Here is a 24,269-nt window from a genome sequence, read left to right on the forward strand (position 1 = left end):
TATTCATGTAATGAAGAATTGTAAAGCAAAGAAACTGCAGCTATGTGCCAAAAAGTAGATGGATCTCACATAATATTAAAGAAACCAGAGTGTGTTCGCTAAAGAATACACACAAAATACTTTTATTTACGGAAAAGTAAAAAACTGAATGTTCCCAGGGATTATACATCAATGGCAAACCTATAAATAAAATCAAGTAAAAACTGATCAGAAAAGTCCAGAAAAGGGTTACTTCCGGAACAAGGGGGGTCGAGTTGGGGTTAGGAACATGGGGGCTGCCAGGTTATGTTTTATTTCTGAACCTGGGGAGTGGTTACATGGTTATTCATTTGTAAGTATTTTTTGCGATGATTTTTTAAACTGTACCTGTGTTTTATACATTTTTTCTCTATGATATAACCCAATAAAACAATTTTTGAAAAAACCTACTTTCTCAAAACAAGTTTCAAGGGCGTGTTTGTAAACCTCTGGAACTCTCGCAGGGACTTCATTTCTTTCCAGACTTTTATGATGGTCTTAAGCAATGTTCGATCTATTTCTTGTTCAGCGTCACGGAGTTTTCTTGTTTGCCTATAAGATATAACACACACACACACACACACACACACACACACACACACACACACATATATATAAAGTTACTTAGCTGTGTTTGCAAATTAAAAAGAACTAATAATGCTGTAGTGATTGCATATTTAAGAGCTATAATATAGAAAACCAAAACTATGAATGCAAATTTGAATACAATAGGATGTTGATATATTTTGAGAGGGCCTTTTCTTTTCTTCTTGCTAGGTGAATCTGACTTCAACTTAACTAAATTAACTTTTAAAATTATTATTAATACAATGTACCGTTAACAAATCACCACCATTGACACTATAAAAATAAAGAGCCCAATATGTGCAGTTTTCATGGACTAAGTTATTGTTAACAAGGGGCGGTTGTTGCTATCCCAGTGAACAACAAATATATTCAAGTCTGTGTTAGCACAGATCACAGTTCTCCCTTTAGTAGGAGACGAAGTAATGTTACTGGGTGCCTTGGTGAGTTTTCAGTGCTAACTAGAGGAAAGGTATTTTTGGCCTGATTTGAAGAGGTATCCTTGGAAAATGCTTCCGTTTTCATTTCCATTATTTAAAGTGTTTGCCAATTATCTAGTGCCTTACTTTAAGCTCTCTATGACTGTTAGCCTAATCCAGAACCCAAATGTACTCTATTATGCCATTAATTAATTAGACAGGTTTTTGTCTTGAGCAAGTACCAGGTGCCATGTCAGAGGATTCAGAAGTGTCTCTGTCGTCAGAAAGTTTAGCTCAGGAGACAGGCACATAGATAAATGACTGTAACATCCAATGTGAGCTTGGCCTAAGAGAGCTTGACCCCCAGAAGGCAGGCCTGAGCCTGGGGTTGTCCTTGTGATGACTAAGCCTGTGGAGAAGGTACAGAGAAGCATGGAGGGATGGTTTTCTAATTATTCGACTGGTGGCCGTGGAAAAGGAAGATGACAGCCAGTTAGTGGTTGGGTAGCCAAGAGTCCGGACTCTCTGCAGAAGGTGGAAAAGCAAGAATGCAGTGAACAAGAATAAGAAGCATTCTTCTTGAGGAGCAGCAAGGCATTACGGTTAAGGACACAAATGTGGGAATCACTCTCCAGATGTAAATCCTGCTCCTATTGTTTACTAGCTGGCATGTGTCTTTTCTGTCCATGTGTCCCACATGTGTGTACCTAGGACAAATGAGTACTGTGTCAGGTGTTCTATAGAGTTAGTAAATGATATCACACAGAAAGCATCCTCTTATGCCTGGATTTTAAAATTCAACATTATTTTATCCATATTGATACATGTAGCGCTAATTCAGTCATTTTGACCGTGGTATAGATGCTTCATGTAATTCTAGCGGATGTGTTCAGTGCTATGGGGTCATTTCTAGTTTCTGATTTTGTAAATGATGCTGTGAAATCCTTGCAGGCACCTACAGGTGCATGTGTGCATGGCTCCTTGGAGGACACACGTCTGAAGCAGAATTTCTGGGTCTTAGCTGAAGGGAATTTCCTCACTTTGCTGGTCTCTGGCCAGGCTGTTCCCTGAAGGGGTGGCTGCAGCAGTATTTATTTCCACCAGCAGAGTGTGCGAGTCACAACATCCTACATCTTCATTCCTTTGTTGGGCTTCCAATTTGGTGTTAATATGATGGCTATATCTCATTGCGTCTTTTGGCTTAATTTCACATGTATTCAGTGCAATCAGAAAAACTGAAAAAATTGAGCTCTCAACAACTGCACATCAAACTGGGGGGAAAAAAGTTACAATTATAGACTTTAACTCACCGAATTTCAGATTTATACTCATTGATGGCTTTTGGGGTTATATCAACAGACCTATGAGATTTTTCTGGATCAAGGCCCATCTGAACAGCATTTCTTAAAGCTTGGAGCTTAAAAAGACATGGATACAGGTTTTGAGTTAGACACTGTCCTCCCTACTGCAGGTCACGTGCCTGGACCCACATATAAAATGACCTACCCACAAAATGACCCAAGGACCCATCATGTAAATGGATGTCCAAGCATCCAGCTGTTTCCAGGCTTTTGCCAAAATGAACTTTGACAAAGAGCTGTTTCTTCTATTCTTGGCAATCAACCACAGTCCTCTGATCTACCAGATGAGCTATTGAAGGGATGGACTCCTTATCTATTCTTGGAAAAAAAAAAAAAGGAATACTAAAGAACATTGCATGTCGGTCCTTGTTCTGTGGCCCATATAATCAGAAGGCTCAAGAGATATGTTGCTTTTATGTGTGTGTCTCAGACACAAGGTTTTTTCCAAGGCTAAAAGTGGTTCCTTCTGGATCTTGGACTTACACTGATATTTTTGTGATATGAAGAGAACATAAAATAATAGACTTATAAAAGAAGGTATCATGGAGTTATCTATTTTTGGAGGTAGTACGCTTTAACATCAGGGTAGAAGACTAAAATTTCCCATATTCAAAATTATCCATGAAAATTCCACAGGATGGGATTACATTGGAAACCATTCTAAAATGGATGGCCATTTCTTTGAGCATCAGTTGAAACAACTGACTTGTGTTCAGGTGCCACGTTATGGGGAATTATATATAAAATGAGAATGTTTCTAAGGACAGAGAGATTCTCTAGCCTTAAACAGCCTCAGCATCTGAGGTCACATAAGCAAGACACAGCCAAGCGTCTTTCATCTAATACCCACCCCTGGTAGGTGAGATCGCTTGCACTATTTGCACAAATCTTTCTCTTTTAGCCAAGTGTGTGCCACTGAATTTGCACACATTCAAGTACATAGTCATGTCCTTCCTTTTGTTTCTGGGTACAACAACATATCATACATCCTAGAAAGAGGGGCCACATGGACATTTGCTGCTGGACATGTTTCTGTTTATTGGGCCCATCAGAAGAACCAACCCCAACAACAATGAGTGTGGAAGAGTGTACCTTATCAGTAAGAAATTGTGCCTTGTTTCTCTGGCTTCTTGCAAGGTACTGGTCATATAACTGGGCCAGCTTGGCTGCCAAAACATGCTCTCGGCTAAAACACGGATGATGGGTAAAGATTAACCCTGAAATATCAATGTCCAATTGGAAATTTTCAGGAAGGTCTCCAGATCCAATCATATGTTGAGTCCTCTGCACATATCTGACCGCCTGCCAAAGAGAGCAGAGTGTGTGGGGGAACACAGTTAAGGCACTTACTAGATAAGCAATGGAAAGACAGTCAGATGCAAAATACCTCCTACCCTGGTCAAGCCAGAATGATGCTCCATCCCCTTTCCTGTTGGTTTTAGGGGCCTGCTCTTTTCTGAATAGTCGAAAGGTAAAAATAAAAGACAAGAGTGAGAAAGGAAACCATTTTAATCTTGTCTCCAAGGTTTTTTAGATCTCCTCTCTCCCAAGTCAGTCCAAATCTTTGTCCCGCAGACTATCCTGTTTCTTAGGTTTTGTCTCTGGGGACCTTGAAATTTTTTTTTTGACCAGAGAAGCATAGATTCTGGTCCAAACTGATCATTATTGGGATCATAGATATACTCTCCATGTACAAAGTAACAGCAGAAGAGGGAGATGGAGCAGCTGAGGAATGGAAATTTCCCCTGGGACATCCATGGATCGCTTCGTGCATAGTGAGCCCAATAAATCCTTCTGTGTTTATCCCGTAAAATCTTTAAGATATGCCCCGCAGATCACCACTGCTTTTGAGGTTGGAAGGTGCAAGGTGGAGACCTTTTTGATTCTCTGTCTTCCTTTATGTAGACACTGACTGTGATCAGGAAGTGGGCATTGACACACATGCTTTTGCAGAATAAAGCTTTTGGAACCTAATTACGCTAACTGGAAAATGACAAGTTTATGCGACATAAATGTATTATTTGTTAGTTATGAATTTAAATGGAAGTTGTAGAAACTCTAGTGAGAACTGAAGCGTCTATCTTTCATAAACTGAGGGTAACTTTCAGTAATCTCTTCACTTAATTCCTCTTCATGGCAACATCTAAAGAGGCTGGGCTGGGGGAAGTCTTGGATTCCAGCTCTGGTTCTAACTCTAATTTGCTCTGGAACCTTGGTGAGGTTGCTACACATCCCTGAGCCTATTTCTCCATCTGTAGGAGTGGAAGGCTGAGAAAAGATTAGCATTTTGTAGATCACTAGGCAGCATATCAACCACTTCACATATACCATCTCATTTCTTCCACAAAGATGAGTGGATGTCTGCGATGTGCTGGGCCTGTCTCCAAGCAGCCACTGCATTAGGAGGAAGACTGAGATCTGACCTTTATAACACGAGGAGGGAAGGATAAGGCCTGGGGTGTGCACAGGGAGGCTGGGAAGCCCAGTAGAGGGGACTCCTATGATTATAAGATTCTAACATTCTCCTCTCAGACTAAGAATAGGAAAGGGAGGGCCAGATTGTTTATGTGTGTGTGTGTACATACATGTAATTTTGTACAGAAATATACTCCCACAGGTTATACAGTGTGATGGGCTTTTCAGTTACTATTAGTCATCGAAATAGTACTGGTATTCACACTTACAGCAAAGCATGTACATATGAGCTTTCATTTACCAGTAAATTTGTCCTGGCTTGGTGTTGCTGTCTGTTTTGCACTGGTAAGAATATATGAGTTTATTTCTTTTTAGCCATTTAATCTCATACTCTGTCCTCTGCTAGATTAGTAGACTATTAATGTATATTTAGGACTTAGGATTTTCTGCAAGAGTTCAATAGAGTGTATCCTACATTTATTTTAATAAAACAACACATTTTCTCCAAAAAAATAGCATTAAAAATATCATTTTGAAAAAAGCATTAAAAATGTCTTTGATGAGAAGATTGGTGGATATTTTGTTTTTTAAAAAAGTCCTTGTAAACCAGGATGTGTTTACAAATAGAAAAGGATTGACTATGTCTCAGTCCCTTCCAAAATAGGCTGAATTGCATCTCCCTTTGGCTTTACAGGGCAGAAAGCCCATCCTGCATGGGTCTTATTCCACCAATAGTTTGTATGTTATGAAAGCCCTAGTTCTGGTCATTACGATCCTTACACTTTAGATGGCAACAGTGGAGATCCAGTTCTTTCCTCTTTTATTCCAGTAAAAAGTATTCAGTTATCACCTGCATTCACGTTAGAAGTTTTTACTCTGTGTGTGGTCACGATGTGTCTTGTGAGCACCCAGACTACCTGGGTGACTTAGAACATTCCCACCTCACAAAGGCATGTACAACTGAACATCCTGCCACAGACTTAAAGGAACATTCCTTCCTAATTGCTTGGCTCTGGCGGGGTCTTGCCTTGCCTTTCCTTTTACATGGGGTATGAGATCACTCAGGTGTGGCTCTCAGGTTCCATCTTGTACTCTTCTTGGTGAATAAGTAACGTTGGCAGCATAGTTTCGATTACTTAAAATATCACCTGGGGCACCTGTACTTTGTGTCTCTTTCCCCCAATCTGCATTAGCCCGTGTTCAAGTGATTATTGGTGGCCTCTGCTGTAAGCTGAGCTCAACGAAGTAAAAACAGCTCCCAGGACTCTTGGGAGTCATTGGGCAAGACCACACCAAAGACCCCAACTCTCCTCCTATTGGGGAGGAAGACCCCCTGGTTTGTTGTCTTTCTTTTTGTTTGCTACAATTTCTCCCAAGAATAAATAACATTGATAGGGCATATTATTTTAATTTTGAAATTGATTTAATCCTTCAGTCTTTAATTGAAAACTGAAAACCAGAACTAGCAGCGATGGTGCATATGGACCATCTGCTGACGTTCTCAGCATGAGTAGAGATGCATGCCCATGGAGAAAATAATAAAGTTGTACAGAAAAATAATAATTATTGGCGGGATTAAAATCCAAGTGTCCATATTTGCCCTGGAAAAATAGTAGCAACTTAAGTAAGATGATAGAAAGGAAAGAAGAAAAGTAAGAGCAACTAACCTGGATATGCAAGTAAGACACTGACTCAGCCATCCCACCTGGTAAACCTGCTCCCGGTTAAAGAAGGGATTAGGTGAGCACAGTGGACTCCCTTATAAATACGCCTGCTATCTGTTCTTTATGTGTAAGATGTAAATTATTTAAAAAATAAATCAAAGTAGAACACTACAAATTCAGTACTCCAAGTGATTCAAGCAGCAAAGCACTTTCAAGCAAAGGCACCTATTAAAAATGAGAGGAAGGTTTACCTTCTTATACAGCGTTTCGAGCTCTGCGTGAATGTCTTGCTCCTGGGTCAAGGCTGGCGGCCGGGAAGGGGAAGGCCTGATGGGGTTGGGCAGGGCTAAGATTCTGCCGTCATCTCCGAACCACCTTCTGTCCTGGGGAGCAGGCAGAGGGAAGGACATTTTCTTCTCATTGGACAGAAATGGTTTACAAAAGAAACAACATTTGCAGAGAAATTCCAGGTCCGCACACACATCTCATGTACCGTCCCCCTCCCCCAATAGATCTTCCACAGTCTCTGTTTCCATTAGAAATCGAGTCTTCATGAATGCCCCTACAATTAATTTAAGATATAGTCCTCACTACCACCCCCTCCCCCTGCAAAAAATAAAAATAAAAAACTTTAAGAAAAAGCTGTAATAATTGCTATGGAAAATTTTGTATTCTATTCATTAAAAATTTAAAGGAAAAAAAAAGGAGAAAAAATATAGAGAATATTCTATCTTGGACCTTTGAACATTTATTTCTATAAATTGGGAAATCGTTGCCAACATCTGATTTACAGAAGCTGGAATGCAGCTGGCAAAAGATGTGTTTTCAGAAGTGAGAGTGTGTGCCGTTTGAGATCATTAAACATGCTGAGACAAGTTACACAAAACTAAATGGCTGTGTATGGACACCCCCAAGGGGAATGAGTTCGGTGGTGCAGTGACTGCCCTGTGGGGAAAGGGATCCCCTGGGTCTCTCGGAACAACGCTGGGAGGGGGTGTGCTTACGGGCTCCTGCACCAGCAGCCTGTTCTCCACGATGTTCTGCGTGGCCCGCGGCACCTCGGGCCTGGTTCCAATGTATAGGCCTTCGTCCTCCAGGAACCTGGGCTGCACGTTCTCAGGAAGCTTCTTATACGTGGGCACTAGACAGTCCACAGAGAAATGCAGCCACGTCAGTGCCCACCTAACGTTTCCAACTGCAGTGTGGTGAATTAAAGCAACCCCCCGAAGATTTCCTTTCTGGTCTTGGAAAAAGGCCCATTTTCCAAATTAATTTCTCGAAGCAGAACAAAAGAAAAGACAAATGCGTTTACTTGCAATACCATGTTGTAGAGATGAAATAATTCAATACCTAAGTGCAAGGAGCAGTAACGAGGGGTTAATCAGACGTGTGCTCCAGTACCTGGCCACTCCCCACCTCAAGGAACTCCCCCAGCCTGCTTCCAAACACACAGCTGCTCAAACCCTTGGAATCTCCAAAGTGATAACTGTCCATCCTTTTGTATGCTAATGAGAAGACTTCTGAATGGTCTCAGGATTAGTGTGGTGTCCAGGGAACCAATCACGTGAGGAGAAAGTTGGGGCTTTCATCACCCACTCCCTCCACTCCTACCTCTGGGAGAAAAGAGGGACAGAGGGACCAGAGATAGAATTAATCACCAACCGCAGTGATGTAATCGGTCAGTTTTGGAGAGCTTCCTGGTTGGTGACACACACCTTTTGCCCTCTGCATCTCTTCACCTGTGAGATCTATGTTCTTTATATATAAAAGCCTAAGTGACCATCGCAACCGAACAGACAACTGAACAGGCTGCATGGGGTGACTAGGCTGGCAGGGGGGTTAGTGAGGGGCGACCAAACGACTGAGTAGCAGGCTGCGTGGGGCGACCAGGCCTGCAGGGGGGTCAGTGAGGGGCGACCCAACGACTGAGCAGCAGGCTGCGTGGGACGACCAAGCCGGCAGGGGAGTTAGTGAGGGGCGACCAAACAACCGAACAGCAGGCTTCATGGGGCGACCAGTCCCGCGGGGGGGGGGGGGGGGCAGTTGGGGGCTACCAGGCCAGCATGGGGGGCAGTTGGGGGCTACCAGGCCAGCATGGGGGGCAGTACGGGGTGACCAGGCCAGCAGGGGGGGGACGTTGGGGGCAACTAGGCCAGCAGGGGGTGCAGTTGGGGGTGACCAGGCCAGCAGGGGGGGCAGTTAGGAGCCCGTGGTCCCGGATTGTGAGAGGGATGTCCGGCAGTTGGACATTCCCTGGGGGGTCTCGGATTGGAGAGGGTGCAGGCTGAGCTGAGGGGACCACCCCCCCCGCATGCACCGAGCCTCTAGTTATATAATAAACCAATAAATAGAATTGCTTTCCTGAGTTCTAGGCGCTGTTGTATCTAGTTATCAAACCTGAAGAGGGAGTCAGGGGAACCCCTGATTTGCAGCAAAGTCGAGTAAAAGTGTGTGTAGCCTGGGGACATGCTATTTGGTAATTGCTGTCTGAAGTAGCAGGTAGTCTTGTAGGACTGAGCCCTTAATGTGTGGGGTCTGCACTCACCACTGGTAGATAGAGCAGGATTGAATTGTAGGACACCTAGCTGGCATGGGAGGATTGGTTGGTGTAAGTAAAAACCTACACATCTGGTCACAGGACTGTTCTAGAAGCACTGAGTGTGAGTAGAGGGTGAAACACAGTTGTTCCTTTTCACAGTTGACTCTCAGAGCTCCCAGGGATGGTCACTGATATGATGAAGGGGCTCCCATGGCATTCTGGGATTTCTTCAGTGATTCTGTCCATGATGGCTTGTTCAGTAGATATTTTTCCATGTTCTACGTTTTTTTTTGTGTGGGTGTGTGGAGATATTTCTTGATTATGAAATCAGATTAGAAACTGGGATCAGTGATGGAGATCTAGCGTCCTTAGACACCATCATCCTCTTGTCACTGGAAGGAAAAGGAAGATGAGCGGGAAGACAGAAAGAGCCGGTACCTGTCCGCCTACTGGGTATGAATAGGAGTTCTTTCTCCTTCTGCAGCTGAACGTGGACGCTTTCATAATAGGCAGGTCTCACTGCCACGAAATCTTCAGCCCCGTGATCTAAGCCCAAGAGGAAACCCTCCGCATCTCTGCTGTTAAGCAGCTCTTCCTCATCCTGCATGGCATTAAGAAAATGACAACAAAAATCATGCTAAGAGGATCAGTTTATTTAGAAAAAATAATCTATGATATTAAACTCACCAAACAACACCACCTATAATAGTATTACCTACTTATTATTTACTTGTTTATTTAAACAAAAGCATAAAGCCACATGGCCTTTCATATTTACCAAGCGGATTTTCTTTGTTTTTCACTCTTCCCCATACTTGGAAAATGTCAAAATCAGATCGGGCTGAAGTCAGAAGAGATGTGCTAAGGGAAGCTATGAAACCTCAACAACCCTGGCCTCCTTGGAAGGTTGACACTTATTTAAAGAACATGTGCTCATAAGGTATGTAGCATCTTAAGCTTCCACCTGGCACCCACCCCAGGCAAATGCACAAGTGTAGGTCCACACACTGTTCAGACTGCCTGGAGTCCCAGTCACAGGGATCTTGTCTACTTTTCTGATCCTCGGTTTTCTCAGTTGTAAAATGGGGATATTAACAGAGATGACTTCTTAGGGTTTTGTGAGGATAGAATTAAATGACCCATTTAAAAATCTTAAGCACAGGACCTGAAATTATAAATATTAATGGAAGCATGTTAATTTTGCATAATTGAGGATTTTTCACACGTTTTCTCCTTTTCTTTCTCTTTCTTCCTCTTCTCCTTTTCCTCCTTTTTTAAAAATCAAGGCTTTTTTAAAAAACACTCACACAGCAATACCTTTTAAAATCCTGTGGAGACTTGCAGGTAGCTGAAGACACTGCAGCCGCCCAGCTACCTGCCTCCTATATTTCTTCCCCAAACAATAAGAAAGGAAAAGTAATCTATGTGGTAATGAAGCTAACTTGAAGACAGAGAGTGCCAAACACCTCAAAAAAGGAAGGATGTCTCTTACTCCTGCCCTGCTTCCGCTTGGGATGAGCAAAGACCAAAGATTGGGAAAAACTGCAGCGAGGACAGAAAAAGGAAATGAGTGAAAGGGCCTCGAGATGATCTAAAACTCCCGCCAGAAAGACTAAGTCCACTTTGAGTATGAAAATATGAACAAAGGTCTGGGCAGGCCAGAGCATGGACTACAGGAGAGGGCTCCACATGCAGATGACTTCAAAGGGCATGTTTTGCCTGGCCGGTGTAGCTCAGTGGTTGAGCATCGACCTATGAAGCAGGAGGTCATGCCCCACTCTGGGGATCTTGAGCCCACAACCCTGGCATACGCCCTGATGGGGAATTGAACTGTGACCTCCTGGTTCATAGGTTGACGCTCAACCACTGAGCCATACCAGCCGGGTAAGTCCTTTACACACTTTTACAGGCATGCTCTCTTTTATCGCACACATACCACTCACAATTATGGAATCTGCGTTGTAGCTTGGGTGTGGCATGGGGCACCAAAAGCTGCTTGCCTGTAAGGTTGTGGGGCAAGAAAAATCTGCAAGCCACATTGTTCTGCTTTGTTTTCTTTCTCCACAGAAGATGGACAGATTTAATTCAAGGCCCTTACTATCCAAATTGTGGGGTGACATCAAAGGCTACAGAAGGTTATGTGAAGCTAGTCCCCCCTTTCTTTCACCCAAGACATGGATGAGCTGTTCTCTGTGGTGGTGGCAGTTTTGCCTTCAGCCACTTTCTTCCTGGCTAGGGTATCCTCCTCATCCACTTCCCCCTCCTCCTCCTCCTCCTCCTCCTCCTCCTCCTCCTCCTCCTCCTCATTAACATCATCATCATCATCATTGTGGTTCTCATTGTCATTACCATCACCATCATCACCATCACAATATTAAATACCCTTTTGCTTACTCCTTGAACAGGTGGCCCTTCTTCCTCTCCCTCCGCCTCCTCTTGATTGGCTCCCTCTCTAGGTTTTGCTTTTGGTTTTTCCTCCAATTCTTCTGGTTCGGGATCAAAGGTGAAGGTGAAGAAGTTATAGGCTTCTTCGGCAGAAGGGAAGCCAGGCGGAGGCTGAGGAGAAGCAGAGAGCAACAGAATGTCAGGGTTTATAAGCTGGAGTGAGCTGTGCACTGTTCGCTAGCAGCAGGCTCCATGCTAATGGCATCAGGCACATTACCTCTGCTGAAGGTCCGAGACTACTGGTAATTAGCTGTACCAAGGGCAACAGGCAGTTGGTGGCCTCCTTTAATGAGTTACCTTTTGTAAACGGGCTATTATTTACACCCCCACAATCACATAAATATATCATCAATAGCAGTAAAAGCTTTAGAAAGGATGATTAAAATGCCAAAAAGTGGATTCATTGTTTTATAGGCCAATGCTGAGATGGTTTTATTTAATCATGAGCAATACAAGATTTGTTAGCCTTTTTAAAAAAAATATATTTTATTGATTTTTTATAGAGAGGAAGGGAGAGGGATAGAGAGCTAGAAACATCAATGAGAGAGAAACATCGACCAGCTGCCTCCTGCACACCCCCTACCGGGGATGTGCCCGCAACCAATGTACATGCCCTTGACTGGAATCGAACCTGGGACCTTCCAGTCCGCAGGCTGACACTCTATCCACTGAGCCAAACCGGTTTCGGCTTGTTAGCCTTTTTGTAAAAGACCATTTTTTTGAGGGGGAGGGGAGCTTTGGTTCTTCTTGAGTTAGTGTCCCCTTTTTCCCATATTGAAAGCTGGTGCAACATCAGAGCTGAACAAATAGTCTTTCCTGCTCTTTAATGCATTTCCCTGCCCCAAATCAAGCTAGCTTCTAGGATTTTGAAAGTAGGAATTATTTATCATACTTTTTTCTTCATTCTCCACAGCAATAGGAGGCAGGTCATGTATACTGTCAACTCTCATTGGATATTTTTGAAAAATAGAAATGAACAAAAAACCGTGATTTAAAGTATGCATGATTTAAAACAAGCATGATTTAAAGACAGGATTTCTCACCGGGGGTTTAGACTTGATTTTTCGGACACAGTCACGGAACTTGACTCTTGAATAACTTTGGGAGTCATCGTCTTGTGCAGTCCTTTGGGTCTCTCTCCCTGGCTGGATGAGTCGAAAATGATAGATACACCATTTAAATAAAAAAAAAACTAAGAATGTTGTAAAACAAGCATTAACCCTCCTAAGGCATATCTTGTGACCATTAATGCGGATCACCATTCCTGAGGAATGAAATGCTAAACAAATGTCAAATATATTTGAAGGTTAAGGTTGCTGAATATTGTCTGGCTTGGCTCTGTCTCTCTCAGGACCAAACAAATCTAAAATTTTATATTCCATAAACCTTAAAATGACAAGAGTTACTTCTCCTCAGATCAATAGATATCCTTCAAAGAGATCATTTCCAAACAGTCTATGAAGAAAAGTATCAATAATGTCTGAATGTAAATAAGTATGGCATATACCTTTCAGGGCACAGGGCCTGGCCTTCTCGTGCCCACTGGAAGCTGAGCCTTCTATCGATACTGTGCTAACACACATTATGGGTGTTCTTTCTTCCCTATGCTAGCCACCCACCAGGTGCTGTTCCCACCTTGTCTTCATCTCTCTTCAAACCCACCCCTTCTAGAGCCCTGCTACTCCACCTAGCAGCCATCGCCGAGCTTAACCACCCTGTATCTCCACTGTCTGTGAACATGTCTGAATCCCCAGGGCTCCTCAAGGGCGGGCTGCTGTCACCACTGTGAGTTCAGAGCCCATTGGACACCTGGCAGGAAGGAGTCTCCCTAGATGCTGGCTGGACACTAGGGAGAGTGTGTCAAAGGATCAGATCTTGGGTAACCTGGGATACTGACCCAGGTCCCCAAATAGAGAAATTTTGGTCTTGTCCAGTGGAGTATTCAAATGTTCTGTGTTATTTCCACCTTGATGTTTAAGGGTTCTTGGAGATTTGTGTTTAGCTTTGTTTTATCAGAAGTCACTGAGAATAAAGTGAAATGAAATCCAGATGAGAGTAAGCACAGGTCTGTGTTGGTGAATTTAGATACTGACCGAAGTATTCCCAACTGGTTTCTGCTCTTCTCTCTGATTCTACAGCGTCTAACATGAGCTCATACTTAGAGAGGGCTTACTGTGTGCCAGGAGTGTTAGAAACACTGTAACATGTGTGAACACTTCGAATCCTCAATACAATGCCAAGAATTAGGTTCTGGGATATCCCCATTTTACAGAGGTGTAAAGTTACACGTCCAAGGTAATACAGCTGATGAGTGAGCTTGTCAGCATTTAGCACTGGGCAGCTGGGTTCTTTGTGTGCTATACCCTTTGCTCCATAGGATAAAAATGGACCACTTTTTAGATATTCCTTCTGGGTTGAGGTATATATAAATAAATAAAGAGATATGTTCATGGGCAAGATGTTCCATTAGGAATTTGAGATCTGGTCTAAAGTCAAGGTAGTTGATGTTTGTCTGAACTCCATGGAATGGATTTTAGGGAATGGGGAATAAAATAGACATGTAAGTCAGGATCTATTCACAAGGAGAAATAAATACCTCATACACCAAGGGAATATATTTGTACTTCTAGAACCTCCAGCTTTTTTGGGGGGGATATCATAGTCATGGCCCATGGACAAGTGAAAGCTGAGAGCATCATTCAGAAGGTATAGAGAAGACCTGATAGACAAGATCAGATCCTCCTATCACTTAACCCACTTGCCCAGATGTGGAGACACACACCTACCAAAATAATTGAAGTGTTTGTCCCAAGCTGATGGGAATTTAGTTTTTCTGAATTTTCTAATATTTTTAAAAAATGGTGGCTCTTACAAGGAAAAAATAAATAAATTAGAATGAATGAAAAAGAAATGTCTGCTCAGTAGAACGCAGTAGCAAAGTGTCCAAAAGCCACCTCGTTGGCCCACTGAGTGTTCCTACTAAAGAACCCTGGACCACAGCACACGAGCAGGGTTGAAACTTTCCTGATGATCATGGAATCTTTGGTTTGCTTGGGATGGATGAAGATTAAATGTTTATAACCTCTCATCCCAGGAAAAGGAAAAGGAACATCTAAAAAATCAGCGGTTATGCTACGGATATATTCCCAAAGCCTGTGCTTCTTCGCCTCCATGGTGAAGAACAACCAAAACATCATCATCACCAACAACAAACAGTTAGATCAGACTGGCAAACACACTTCGTTGAATCATTTGCTCTGTTGTTTTTTTCCATTCCTTCTTCTACCCTCCTACAGCTTGTCCTTCATCCACATCCTTGCCAAGTCTTTCTATCTTTTACTGGCTTCCTCTCTGCCTCGTAGGCCTTTACTGTAAGTTTTTCTCCAAGTGGCAAGACCCTCCTCATCCAGTCTTCTTTCCCCCAGCAAGCAAAGGCACCTCAAACCTTCAAAACTCAGAACAAATGCTTCCTAAGTGTGTTTCTCCAGGCTTGGTCCCTCCCCTACAGAACTCTCTAGAAGAGCAGCCATGGAGATGGCCCACCAACCCCTCAGATTGGAACAAAATCACCCCAGTGCATCCACACCATGCCCCATCCTATCATCAACAGATTTCCATGGCTGTAGAGAACCACTGAGGCTCCTTAGTGTGGTGTTCAAGGCCCCCACCATCTGAATCTGCTCTTCTCTCTCTCTGTTTCTCAGCAAGATCTATGGATCCAGCAACTCTGACCCATGAGACAGAGTGGGGATGAGATAGGGCTGGGATCAGATCCTGGCTCTTCCACCTACATGCTTCGTGACCTGGGGAGGGCTTTGCAGCCATTCTGAACCTCGGTTTCTTCATCTGTCAAATGTGAGTGAAAAAAAATAGCACCCACCCCCTAGGGGTGTTGGGTAATGACATGGGCTAACATGGGGACAAGACTTGGCACAATGCCTGGCACGGAGTAGCACTCTATAAGTAGTAGCTATTATCATTATTAATAAGCATTTAACATCTCCTCTGTGCAGAGCTCTGTTCTAGAACTTCTGCTGGAACGTTTACATTCTGTTTCACTGTCTTCGATCATAAAGCAGAGATGGCCCGTTTCTCACCTCCGCACCAAATTCAGTCTCCAATTCTTTCTCACTGGGGCTTCGTAAGCGCCTGGGCCGCGGGGTGGGGATTTCCTGGAGCAACGCACTTTCTGCTTTGGACTAAAAAGTCAAACAGCAAATTACTGCTACGTGTGGTCAGTAACGCTATGAAAACCACAGTCACCCTCTCGGTGAGTACAATCAGTGAAAGATACATGCTTCGCCTCTGAAGGGATGAGAGCAAGCAAGGTCCTTTAGAAAAACAACAATAAATGCTTCTCAAGGCTAATTTTTTGTCTGCGCCCATGTTAAATACTACATTAACATTCAACATGTGAAAAACATTTACCGCTATTCCGATCCACACAGTTTTGAACAAACAAAGCAAGTTAGAGACAAGACCCAGAGAGCTGCCGTGAGGACGGAACAAAGCATTCACGTGCTCCTCTTACCCTCGCAGCTTTCAATTTCTCCCTCATGCGCTCCCTCATGGAAAATTCTGCAAAGCCCGTTCTAGAAGCTGAAGGAAGTGGAGGTAAGCCTAAAAAAATATAAGAAATTTACTTTAAAACAATACTCCCCCCTACCCCAAAGGAAAGATTAGATTAAAAATAACCAGAGAATGCAGTTTTATTTTGCAGATTTAGAACTTTGCATAAACAAACAGGAAAGGCTGTTGACAGCCCTCCATTTGTCTGGGCTTCTTTGAGATCAACAGGGAAAGCCTTGGTCCTGCCAGGAGCTTCACATAGGGTAACTAAGAATAAAATGAAAACCCTGGTTGGTTTGGCTCAGTGGATAGAGTGTCAGACTGAGGACTGAAGAATCCTGGGTTCGATTCCAGGCAAGGGCACATGCCCAGGTTGCGGGCTTGATCCCCAGTGGGGGGCTTGCAGGAGGCAGCTGATCAATGATTCTCTCTCATCATTGATGCTTCTATCTTTCTCTCCCTTTGCTTCCTTTCTGAAATCAATAAAAAATAAAAAATAAAAACAATAAAAAAGAAAACATAGATTAGCTGCCTCCTGCACACCCCCTGCTGGGGATCAAGCCTGCGACCTAGGCATGTGCCCTGACCAGGAATCAACCGGGGACCCCAATGGTCAAGTACTGAGCCACACTGGCTGATCAATTTTAAAATTATTAAAGACTTGATTTGGGGTTTATGCAAAAACTTATGAATGAGATAGTCAAGTCATTCCATCGTAATATTCAGAAAATAAAAATATTTTAGAATACAGGGTACTATTTACTTACACTTATCTCTTCAGCACCATGTGAGGTAGTGTCTCCAGCATAGGTGAACTGCTTGGCATGCCTGCATCCCCAATATGCATCCTCTGACTAGGATGTTCTTTCCCTTTTCCAGCTGCTGGGCTCAGACGTAACTCCCAACACCCAGCCCCTTTGGGTAGTTCTCCCTTCTGTCTCATACTGTCCCTTTAACATCTGTTTCCTGGGTCAGTCTCTGTAGGCCTTGATGGCTTTAAAACAGTGTGCCGGACTTAAAAGATGTTTCCTTTCATTTGCATCAAATTTCATCAGATTCCAAACTTCCTTTTCAGTCAATACCGAGAAGTTGGCTCTGAAAGGATGCTTTAATCAGAGAAACTAACACGAATGAATGGAAAACAGATGCCAGTAATGAAGAAATTTATGTTCATAGGAACATGTGATAGTCACTCCCTGAAGAGGGGATGCGAATTGGAATCCTGGGGGAATGAATGTACTTTTGTTCTGTGTTTATTTGATTTGGAACAAGTGCCTGCTCAGTGGAGCGCTTTCCTTGTTCAGAATGTCCTGACTATGTACATGTTTGAATAGCAAATTAGAAGCCCAAACATTCACTGCGTAGATTTGTGCTGCTGTAAATCAGGGACGTAGCACCTCTGGACATGTGCCTGGTGCAGTGGGGGCGGCCATGGAATTAGGGTGCTGGTATCTGAACCTCATCTGACCTTGACAACTTTTGGAGCCATATAGGACTGCCACAGAGTAGAGACAGTTGCAGGTTCAAGGTGAGGAGCTGGTGTGGTAGCTCCGAGGGGAGGCCAGATCCCCGAGAAGCTTGGGAAGTTAGAGTTCTGCACCCAGGTAGGCAGACTTGGGGGGAAGGGTACGGTGGGCGTGGAGGTGGGTGTGGTGAGTGAGCATACCTCAGCCAGAGCACAGCCTCCAGTCCAAGGCTGAAAGGCCAGCCTGAGGCAGCTGTTCACTCAGTCAGTGAGCATTGCTGAGTGCCACCTGTATACCAGCATGTGCTACCCACAGCTGGAAGTCAGCCTCTGCCCTCAGAGATCTCTAGTTCAGTGGAGAGAGGAGCTGCATACCAATAAAAAGAGGCCTCAGACACTCACATGGGCGCAGGGGCCACACAGGGGAAGGGGGAGAACCTTCTCAAAGGGGGTGATATGTATCCTGATTTTTAAAAAAACTACATATTTTTATTGATTTTTAGAAAGATAGGAAGGGATTGGGACAGAGAGATAGAAACGTCGGTGAGAGAGAAACATTAATCAGCTCCTTCCTGCACACCCCCTACTGGGGATCGAGCCCACAACCTGGACATGTGCCCTGACCTGGAATTGAACCAGTGACCTCTTGGTTCATGGGCGGATGCTCAGCCACTGAGCCATACCAGCTGTGCTGTATCCTAATTTTGAAAGGTAAGGAGCTAGGATGAAACACAAAAACCCCAAATAGAGAAGGGGTTAGTCTAGGTTGGGAGAGTAAGGTGTGTGATTTACATGAGTGACACGGTGTAGGTAACAGAGAGTGCCACAGCAGGCTGACAACCTTGTGAAGACTCTGAGCTGGCTCTGTGCCTTGTATGAAGAGTCCTGGGGCCGTGGGAGCCACTGTGGACAGGGCTGGTTGTAGCATTGGAGCCTGCAGACCATAGTCTGTGCTCAGGCCCCACCACTAGCTGTTGGTTCTCTCTGAACCATTGTTTCCTAATCTAGAGCAATGCCGGATGACGGGACTGTTCTGGGAAGTGAGTAATGTAATGCATGGTAGAAACCTTAGCATGGTGCCTGCCGTGTTCTAGCCGCGGAAGAGGTAATTATTTTTGTTAGTTATCTGTTAGTTATTTGGCATCAAGTTTCTCTTTCACCTGGAGGAGGCCACCAGGTATGTGCCAGACTTTCTGAGGGATGCTTTTGGCATCTCACCTGATTTCATTGTCGCAACAGCTGCACACAGTCAGGTGTTTGTGATCCCCATTTTATAAAGGAGGCTCTTGTGGGGCAGGTGGATTTGGCTGTTGCTCAAGGCCTCATGGCCAAGAGTCCTGAAATAAACCCTCGCGTGTCTGGTCAAATGATCTTCAACAAGGATGCCAAGACCACTCAATGGGAAAAGGACAGTCTCTTCAACACACGGTGCTGGGAAACTGGCCATCCACATGCGATAGAATAAAGTTGGTCCCTTACCTTACACCAGTGGTCGGCAAACTCATTAGTCAACAGAGCCAAATATCAACAGTACAACGATTGAAATTTCTTTGGAGAGCCAAATATTTTAAACTTAAACTTCTTCTAACGCCACTTCTTCAAAATAGACTCGCCCAGGCCGTGGTATTTTGTGGAAGAGCCACACTCAAGGGGCCAAAAAGCCGCATGTGGCTCGCGAGCCGCGGTTTTCCGACCACTGCCTTACACCATATAGAAAAATTAACCCCAAATGGATTACAGACCTAATTGTAAGACCTAAAACTAGAAAACTCCTAGCAGAAAGCTTCGAGGAAATCTTCATGACACTGAGTTTGGCAGTGATTTCTTGAACACGACACCAAAAGCACAGGCAGCAAAAGCAAAAAGAGACAAAAGGGACAAAAGGGACCACATCCAACGTCAAAACCTCTGTGCATCCAAGGACACCGTCAGTAGAGGGAAAAGGCAAACCACAAAATAGGAGAAAATAATGCAAATCATACATCTGCCGAGGGGTCATGATCCAGAATATATAAAGAACTTCTACAACTCAACAACAATAGCAACAAAACAAATAACTGGATTAGAAACTGGACAAAGAATACACATTTCTCCAAACATCATATATGAGTGGTCGGCAAGCATATGACAAAATGCTGAGCATCACTAATCTTTAGAGAACGGAACCCAGAGACACTTACTCCGTGGGCCTCGTTGGGCAGGCATGCTCAGAAGGTGGGTGTCGGGGTCGGGATCCTCCTGCGCAGGCCCCTGCTGGCTGCCACCATGGGGCTTTCCAGACACCATTTCCTCGGGGCCAGCAGTGCGCAGCTGCAGGCAGAGGGTGGGAGGCTGTGATTCTCAGGGCTTCCGTTGACTCAGATCCTAACTGAGGAGCATCACTTAAACAGAGACTAGACCCTAAAGTATTCAGATCTAGATAACCTGAGACCCTACTATCACTCTTCACCCCAGGGAAGCGGTGCCAACCCCGAGTTTCTCTGAGGTGTCTCAGGAAATTACTAAGTCACCCCAAAACAAGGTGAATATTTTCTCTTCTTCTAGGTATAATGTACAGAGCTCTGCAGAGATGTGTAGAGAAAGGGAAGAAGGAAAGTCACAACCTAACTGTTTGAGCCCAACTAACTCCAACTGTTGGAAACAGCTCTTTGTGTCCCTGGATAATCCAGGGCAAAGAACAGCCTCGGGTTTCTTCCCCAAACTCTCAGAGGAGGGAGGTGAGCAGAGTGGCAGGGGCAGCCATGGTCGAGTGACAGCCTATAAGGTCAGACAAAGGCTGGCCTTGGAACTCAGATTTACCATGAGACGTGGGAGGGCTATGGGACTTCCTAACGTCCCTCCCTCCTCACCTGCGAAGGAAAGGAAATTGGAATTCACTGGGATGCTGCTCTGTATCAATCACTGTGCAAAGCACAGATTCTGGCTTAAATGCATGGCCTGGGGATATCTGCGGCATCAACTTAAAAATAAATCCCCAGTGATCCTGAAGTGTCCCTGGGGTTAGGAAACATTAAGCTAGGTTTCTGCAACGCCCAAAGACTGCTGTGCGGTATGTGATCAGGTGATCAGGGCCCTGGTGCCTGCTGCATTAATGAGATGATGCCTAGGGAGTGTGATGCCTGACACCGGATTCTGTTCTCCATCTCACACCCCCCTAGCCTTGCTCACCACTTCAGGTGATCTAAAGACCCGCACTTTTTCTATGTGCCCTGGGCCTTTGCTGCTTCCATGGGCTCCCCTGCTCCTGGCTGCCGAGCCATCACTCACCCTGCAGGAAGGGGTTAAAGCTTCCGAGTGGCCAGAGGGACCAGCCACGTGGCTGGGCAGCACCTCCCATCCCCTGCGCCCTCCCCTGGGCGGCTCCATCTCAGCTGCAGAAGCCGGAAGGCTGCTCCTGGGCCCAGCTCATCCCATCTGGAGTGTGCTGGGGAGGGGGGAGCTGAGAGGAGGGTTTCTTCCAGCCTGGGGCTCTCCAGGATCCTCCCATCTCCCCACCTCCCCTGCCACCCTCCTGCAGGGCCACTTCACGTGGCTGCTGGCTCAAAATGGCGCTCCTGCTCCTCCCTCCCAGCTGGCATCTGAGTCTTCCAAACAAATCCTCCCTCCACAGGGCAAGGACTCTTACCCAGGGAGTCTATTTACCTTGAGCAGCTGACCTGGCCGGAAAGCTCCCAGCTAAGCAGAGCCACTCCAGGGAGAGGAGAGCGGGAGGGACGGCCAGCAGCCCGGAGACAGGAATCTGCCTGCTGCTTAGGCTGAAGCAGAATTGGGGCTGGGGATTGGAGAAAGAAGGGGGGTTCCCTAAGATTTGTAATCCTGCACTGCCATCTATCGCCCGTCTTAGCTTATGACCTTTGATGACAACACTAGACGGGTTCTTTCCATCTTTTCTAGACTCCTCTCCCAGGGGACAGGAGACACCGTACAGAAGAAATGTTCCCATCCAACCAGGGTCTCCTTGTGAAGGGCATCTGTCCCACACAAGGTGCTACACCGGGACCACCCACCCGATCCCTGCCTCTCCCGGAGGATGTGTTCCCTGTGGGTGCCGGTGGGTGCAGACAGACCCGTGTTTCTTGTCACTCCCTACCTGTTTCTTTCCTTTTTGTCTTTGAGTCTTTGAAGTCTTCTTCTTTCTTCCCACATCTGCATCCTCATCATTTTCAATGAATTCCTTTGTTAAAATGCAATGGAAGAGTTGTCATTAAAAGAAATAAGGGTGTGATTTTTGGGTGTTACAATCACCATCTTGTCCTGGGGCCACCATGCTCTGAGTTTGAGTGGATGGAATCAAAGTAGCCATCCTCATCCACTCTTCTCAGACTAGGTATGTCCTTCCAAAGTTGTATCCATAGGGAAACACGGTAAATGAGATGATGGCGCTCCCATTGTCCCGAGTGCTCCTTCATGCCTAGGACATTTATTGAGCACTTACTGTGTTCCCGGTCCTGGTGGCACAAGGATACTCCCTGCCCTCAAAAGTTGCAGTCTAAAGAAAGCAGCTAAGGAGCGAATCTGCCAGGACAGGTGGTCTAGCTCAGAGGCAGGACCCCAGCACAGGATGACCTCAGAACCATACTGAGGGTTTTGAGGGTTGGGCTTCTTTGCTCCCAGTCTTACCATCAGGCAGAGAATAACAAAGATATATGTTAAATCATCATGAAAGTTTTGACTTAAAGAAAAATTTAGCAGATCTTTTTGAAAAGTGAGATATCCGTTAACATTGCCAACTTTGTTTTCTTCTTCCATATTACATTTTCTAAAGGATTAGTCATAAATTGTGAGAGCTGAATGCTCTCAAACATCAAGCTTTCAACTTTTCTAGACCTAAAATTTTTCAAACTGGGAGCAAGCACCTCTGGGTGTAAAAGTAATTGCAAGATAAAGTCAGAACTTCTCCCTGGTACAACAAATTTATTAGAATTTTTCTCTAAAATTGGGAATTTAAAAATGTTTATACAGAAACAAACCCAGAACTCAAAGCATGGATTTTAATATAGAAGAGTTCTGCTGGAGGCTAATTCCAGCATGTGCAGGTTGATGGGACCTTGAGGCTTCTATATTCAGCAGGGCTGAATACATATTATTACCTACTGGAATGGCCAAAGGCATTTCCCCAAAACTGCATATATTATTGCCAGTTACCAGACAGCTGAGGGCATTTCAATCTAATGTTATTGCCTCCTGCTGGCCAAACACCTGAACAGCCGTAGGCAGTTCCCCCAATCTGACAATGCCTACTGTATACTAAAATTTACCTTTGATCTGTATATCTACTTTGCTTTAGGGCAATTTGTATTAATAAAGAGCTAGGGGCCCAGAGACTCAGAGAACTTGGTTACTGAAGCTAAGCCCTCCTTTGGCTCTCCCACGGATTACAAATTTATATTATATTTCTAGTTTCTTTATTAATTTATGCCACAGCGCCTTCTCCAGATTCCTGAACCCTTCTAGATGCTGGGAAAGACCCCGGCATTAGAGTTCAAAGGAACGCCTTGAGGTTGCTGGGCTGGGTTCCAGTTACACATGAGTGCCCTTGGCTGTTTGGGGTAGAGAAGACAGGAACTTGAGTTATAGAAGAGGTCAGAGGTCCCAACCAGGGAATGGGTGTGGTGCAGGCTTTCCCTTGGTCTACATAATGGATCTCTATTCTCTGACTCATCCTCTGGGTGCAAGCCTCACTTGGACCTTGTCCTTCAGGTGCCCACCAGGTAGGTAGTGCTCTTAGCTAAAAAACCTCACCAATTTGGATTAGATACACTATGCTGATATCATTGAGGTGTGCAAGCATGGTTCTTAAGACAAGTCTAAGTTTCTTTGTTAATTGTCACCTGAGGCTATATTTTCCCATTGCTTTTTTAGAGAGTGGAAGCGAGGGAGGAAAAGGGAGAGAGAGAGAGAGAGAGAGAGAGAGTGTGTGTGTGTGTGTGTGTGTGTGTGTGAGTGAGAGAGAGAGAGAGAGAGAGAGAGAGAGAGAGAGAGAGAAACATTGATGTGAAAAAGACACATTGACTGGTTGCCTCCAGCACTTACACGTGGGGAGTGAACCTGCAACCGTTCAGTGTGCAGGCTGATGCTCTTACCTTTGAGCAGCACCGGCCAGGGCAAGATAAGTCTAAGTCCTTATTGGCTTACAATGGACTTTTGAGAAGTCTAGGTTCTTTTTGGCTTCTCAACCGTGATTTGATCCTTCCTCAATGAAAAGCGGCCCAGAAGGACTTTAAGTTAGACAGAATGTAAACTCCACGAGGGCACGGGGTTTTATTCACCGCTGCATCCCCAGGGACCAGAGGAACAGTAAATATTTGCTGCATGAGTGAATAAGCAACTGTAGCATGATGTGGTTTTATCTGGTGTTTTGATGTGGTTTTATCTGGTGTTCCTTCAGGCTTTTGGAATTGCTCTTGGAAACAGCATACTGTCTCCATTTCTGCCTCTGTGGTCTCCAGTGAGTGAGTCCTGGAGGCAAGAGAGAAGCAAGGTTTGGGAGGAATAATGTCTCCTCTGGTTGGAGGGCTCCAGTCTCCCAGTTGGAGACAGCTTTCCTTCTGCGTGCTAGCCAGTGTTAATGATATTTTGTACACAACGAGCTAGAAGTTGCAGAACTCCACGAGATGGAGGGTTTGATTCGTGGTTATAATCTACAATTGCCATCTTCATTCTGAATGTCTTTAGCATTCTGTGTGCTTCAGCTGAGCTGGATGCAGCTGCAGGTGGTACCTTAGACCTGCCGTGTCAGAATTCAGGGCAAGATGACAAGTAGAGGCACCCCAGCGTGCCCTCAGAGCT

At 44.7% G+C, this 24,269-nt stretch overlaps 1 protein-coding gene across 7 annotated transcripts in view; it reads right to left on the reverse strand.

Annotated features, from left to right (window-relative positions):
• The window catches only part of CC2D2A (coiled-coil and C2 domain containing 2A), a 79,322-nt gene that overhangs the window by 49,285 nt on the left and 5,768 nt on the right, over nt 1–24,269 (reverse strand). For 3 of the 7 annotated variants that reach the window (XR_013814580.1, XM_079791437.1, XM_079791442.1), the window contains exons 3-14: nt 21,571–21,654; nt 19,661–19,790; nt 15,978–16,066; nt 15,544–15,645; nt 12,490–12,591; nt 11,384–11,557; nt 9,440–9,602; nt 7,467–7,603; nt 6,714–6,845; nt 3,476–3,685; nt 2,333–2,439; nt 430–570 (exon numbers count right to left, since the gene is read on the reverse strand). Coding sequence is in view for 6 of the 7 variants with exons in the window: in XM_079791437.1 (XP_079647563.1) it covers nt 430–570; nt 2,333–2,439; nt 3,476–3,685; nt 6,714–6,845; nt 7,467–7,603; nt 9,440–9,602; nt 11,384–11,557; nt 12,490–12,591; nt 15,544–15,645; nt 15,978–16,066; nt 19,661–19,790; nt 21,571–21,654 (1,571 nt within the window). In the remaining variant the exon portion in view is untranslated. Of the gene's footprint in view, nt 1–429; nt 571–2,332; nt 2,440–3,475; nt 3,686–6,713; nt 6,846–7,466; nt 7,604–9,439; nt 9,603–11,383; nt 11,558–12,489; nt 12,592–15,543; nt 15,646–15,977; nt 16,067–19,660; nt 19,791–20,747; nt 20,820–21,122; nt 21,229–21,570; nt 21,655–24,269 lie in introns of those variants that run through there. The other 4 variants (XM_079791439.1, XM_079791438.1, XM_079791440.1 and 1 more) reach the window with 4 other exon arrangements.

The sequence above is a fragment of the Cnephaeus nilssonii genome (genome assembly GCF_951640355.1).
Source record: "Cnephaeus nilssonii genome assembly, chromosome: 1".
Classification (NCBI taxonomy): domain Eukaryota; kingdom Metazoa; phylum Chordata; class Mammalia; order Chiroptera; family Vespertilionidae; genus Cnephaeus; species Cnephaeus nilssonii.